Source organism: Microtus ochrogaster, linkage group LG1 (assembly GCF_000317375.1).
Source record: "Microtus ochrogaster isolate Prairie Vole_2 linkage group LG1, MicOch1.0, whole genome shotgun sequence".
Lineage (NCBI taxonomy): Eukaryota > Metazoa > Chordata > Mammalia > Rodentia > Cricetidae > Microtus > Microtus ochrogaster.
Window position 1 is genome coordinate 52,080,746 of NC_022027.1, and position 3,388 is coordinate 52,084,133.

Here is a 3,388-nt window from a genome sequence, read left to right on the forward strand (position 1 = left end):
TATGGTCACGGTCCTGGGGCATAGCCCCTAAATAGTCTATCAAACACTGAGGTTAGGTATGCTAGATGATTTCAGATTCTAAGTATCTACTATTCTGAGTCATATAGGCAGCAAAACACTTCTATATCTGAACATATCTAAACATGGGAAAGGTACAACGGAAACTGTCTCGGGAACTGCACTGATGCCCCTTACACTCTGTGGCTCCTGCAGTTTTATATGTTATATAAACACCTCTACATAGAACATGATCACAGTTTTATAGATGCCGACAGGTGAGTTCAGAGTTAAGAAAAATTTCATAGCTGGTTAGAACTTTGATAGAGTTAGAAAATGGTGCCTAATTCTTAGTCTAAGAGTTATTATTTCAGGACATTTTGCCTCCTACTTCATCAGAGCAGCTCCTGCTGGCAATCTCACAGTCCAATCAGTATTGGAAACTTTCAAGATCCAGGGCAACTGCTTGCTCAAATCAAGATATGATAAAGAGCACGAATAATGCAGCTATGATGAGAGCTAAATTCCAGGAGCTCATTAGAGAAAACTTCACTATGTATATAATATATAATTCAACGTGTGTGTCAGCAGGATTATGAAGACCATAGGATTTCAGTCTGTGTATAAAGAACTGCGGAGCAAATTAGCAGACACGTGGGCTGCACAGTTGGAGACTCTGGGAAGCATCTTTGAATGCAGCGAAAATGGAAATTGAAGTTGAGATCCCACATCCTCCCCACTGCTTCCCACACTGAGCCGCTAGCCCTGAAATCACAGCATGTGGCACCGTCCACTGGCGCAGGCGCTTTGGCCACCAGTGCTGGCTTAGAGATTAGCAAACTGGTAGCCAGGAGAGTGCAAAGCAAATCACGTTCTCCGTGACCTCTTGACAGCAAGCATGAACTGTCCTGCCCTGGTGCTGTGTTTCTTCAGTCCCCTGCTTTGCTCACTCCCTCACTTTTTGGCTAAAGACAACAATTTAGGCTCACATTGTTACTTTATCTGCCTCAGCTGCGTAGTCCCCATTTTCCTAAGGAACCCCGCCTGTGACAACAGAAATGATATTCAGAAATTGTGGATCAATAAATTAACACAAACATACAAATATCAATGTCTCTTCGTTCTTATGCAGATATTGCTGAAATGCGAAACAAGAATTCTAGCCAAAAACAAGTAAGTCTCTTTTGATTAAAGCTGATACTCCATTGTGCGAGACCAGCTAGCTCTGTCCTTGGCTCCCCGGCCCCTTAGACTCCCACTTCCGATTGTTAATAAATAATTGATAATAAAGCTGTGCTCCAGTTGACAGTGTATAGACACAGGGAGGGCCTTGGGGCAGAGGTTTAGCCAGCAAGCCAAGGAACTGCAATAAAATAAATCAAATTAGGTAGAATGACACAGGGACACCAACAGCATCCATCTCTGCCGAGAGGCTCACATGAGTGGGCGCATGTGAACATACAGAATAATATCTACACACAGGAAACGGTGCTAGCTGCTGCTGGAATCACAAGTTTTCTGGCACTTAGACAAATGCTTTCATGTGTCACTTCATAGTCTTCACTTCTCTACTCCACCTTGCTGGGAGTCACTGAACTCCTATGTAAACAAATTAAAAGGAGAATGTTTAATTTTAGTGAGTTCTAAAGTTTCCTTACATGGCTACGTAACTACAGCACTGTGAGGAAAACACGTACAGAAACCCTGTGCGGAATTAGTGTGGCAGAAAAGATGCATGGGGAAGCACAGGCAGGCTGCGCTATTTTCCTCCTCTGCCCATCAGTACATAAGTGTAGCATCAGATGACTGGAGCTAAATAGATCATATATGCGTTTAGTTTTTACTAACTTCAGACGATTGTAACGAGCCAGGATAACTGCTCCAAGGCCAGTCAGAAGGACCCCAGGCACCGACAGGCACGAGTGAGCGCACTTTCCCAAACTCCTAACATATATAAACTGAGGAGCTTTCATTATTTTGGATTTTTAACATTTCTCTTGTGTAGGCTCAGTGGTTAAGAGAGAGTACTGCTCTGCAAATGGCCTGAGTTCAATCCCTGGCTTCTCCAACGGCCTCCAACTCTAGCTCCATGGCTTCTTATGCCTCTGGCCTTCACTGGCACCCAGTCAAGGGTGTATACACAGATAGACACTTGAACACATGATTTTAGAAAGTAATACATAATAAATCTCTTTAAAGAATTTCCTTGATGAAAAGAAGTATATTTAATATAAAGGGACCCTTAGATTTAATAGTAAGAAAGCAGACATGTATTAATCAAATGTACCCTTAAGATGTCGGTCTTCAACTGCAGTTCTGTGGGTGGGGCTGAGTGCATCAGCCCCAGGAGGGTGCCCATGTCGTCGTCCCCATTCGGAGAGAGCACCAGCTGCTGTATGGTCATCAGGGCGTGCTGCCGGCACTGCGGGTACCTGACTATATTGTGTGCACATCGTGCACCGCCAAACTCTCGGAAGATTCCTGAGGTAGGGAGAAAAGGGACAGCATGGAGTAACGTCAGGCAGTCAGGGTAAGTCAGGTGAACTAAAATTCAACTGCTTCTGTGGGAACAATACCTTAAAGAAATGTGTGGAAAGCTGATATACCTATTTTATCTTTTATACTACAATATAAAAATTGTATTGCGGGATGTCAAGAAAACATACATATATACATTTTCTAGAATTCTTAGAGGAAGATTAATGTCCTGATACAGTCACCATGTTCATTTCTAGAATATCTGAAAATTTTATAGGTTTGCACCAAGAAACCATACACTGAGAGCAAGCACTGACAGGTGTTTGGATAAACAATGCCCAGGTAATAGAGGTGTGCACCGAAGGCGATTTACAGCACAGTGCTGGAGAAGAACGGCATCAAATCCTCATTTGAACGACAACACAACAACCAAAACCACAAAATCTACAACAGAAAACACCAGTTGTGGGGACTGTACCAAAGCCTGCCCTCTGCTTATTTAACCCTAAGTCCCAGCTAGTCAGTGACAGCACAGAGTTCATGTCCACAGGCAGTACCCCAGCCCGTGTTCCCACTCACTCAGGATCCCGTTCTCAGATCAATGCTGCCTGCTCTCAGGCTTTAAAAAGAAAGACCAATCATGTAAATCACCAATCTGTATTTCTAACAAGTTGTTCTGCAATCCTTCTTTATAAAATACTTTATAGTTCCACTTTAATTTTACCAGTCTTGTTGCTGTTTACATATTTGATTACTCATGAAACTTAGGATTTTCTTATGATTTTGTTTCAATGAAAATATGTCAATTGAGTAACAGTGCTTTTTTATTTTACCTTGGTGACCATTGTCACCTCAATTTAAGTGGCTTTCCATTTGATAACTCTATAGGAATTATAAAGCCTTGAAGTCAGTG

The 3,388-nt window shown here is 42.4% G+C and overlaps 1 protein-coding gene across 1 annotated transcript in view; it reads right to left on the bottom strand.

Annotated features, from left to right (window-relative positions):
- Wdfy3 (WD repeat and FYVE domain containing 3) overlaps positions 1 to 3,388 on the bottom strand; it is a 216,963-nt gene that overhangs the window by 110,862 nt on the left and 102,713 nt on the right. The window contains exon 12 of the mRNA XM_026785032.1: positions 2,285 to 2,478. Coding sequence (XP_026640833.1) covers positions 2,285 to 2,478 — 194 coding nt within the window. The remainder of the gene's footprint in view (positions 1 to 2,284; positions 2,479 to 3,388) is intronic.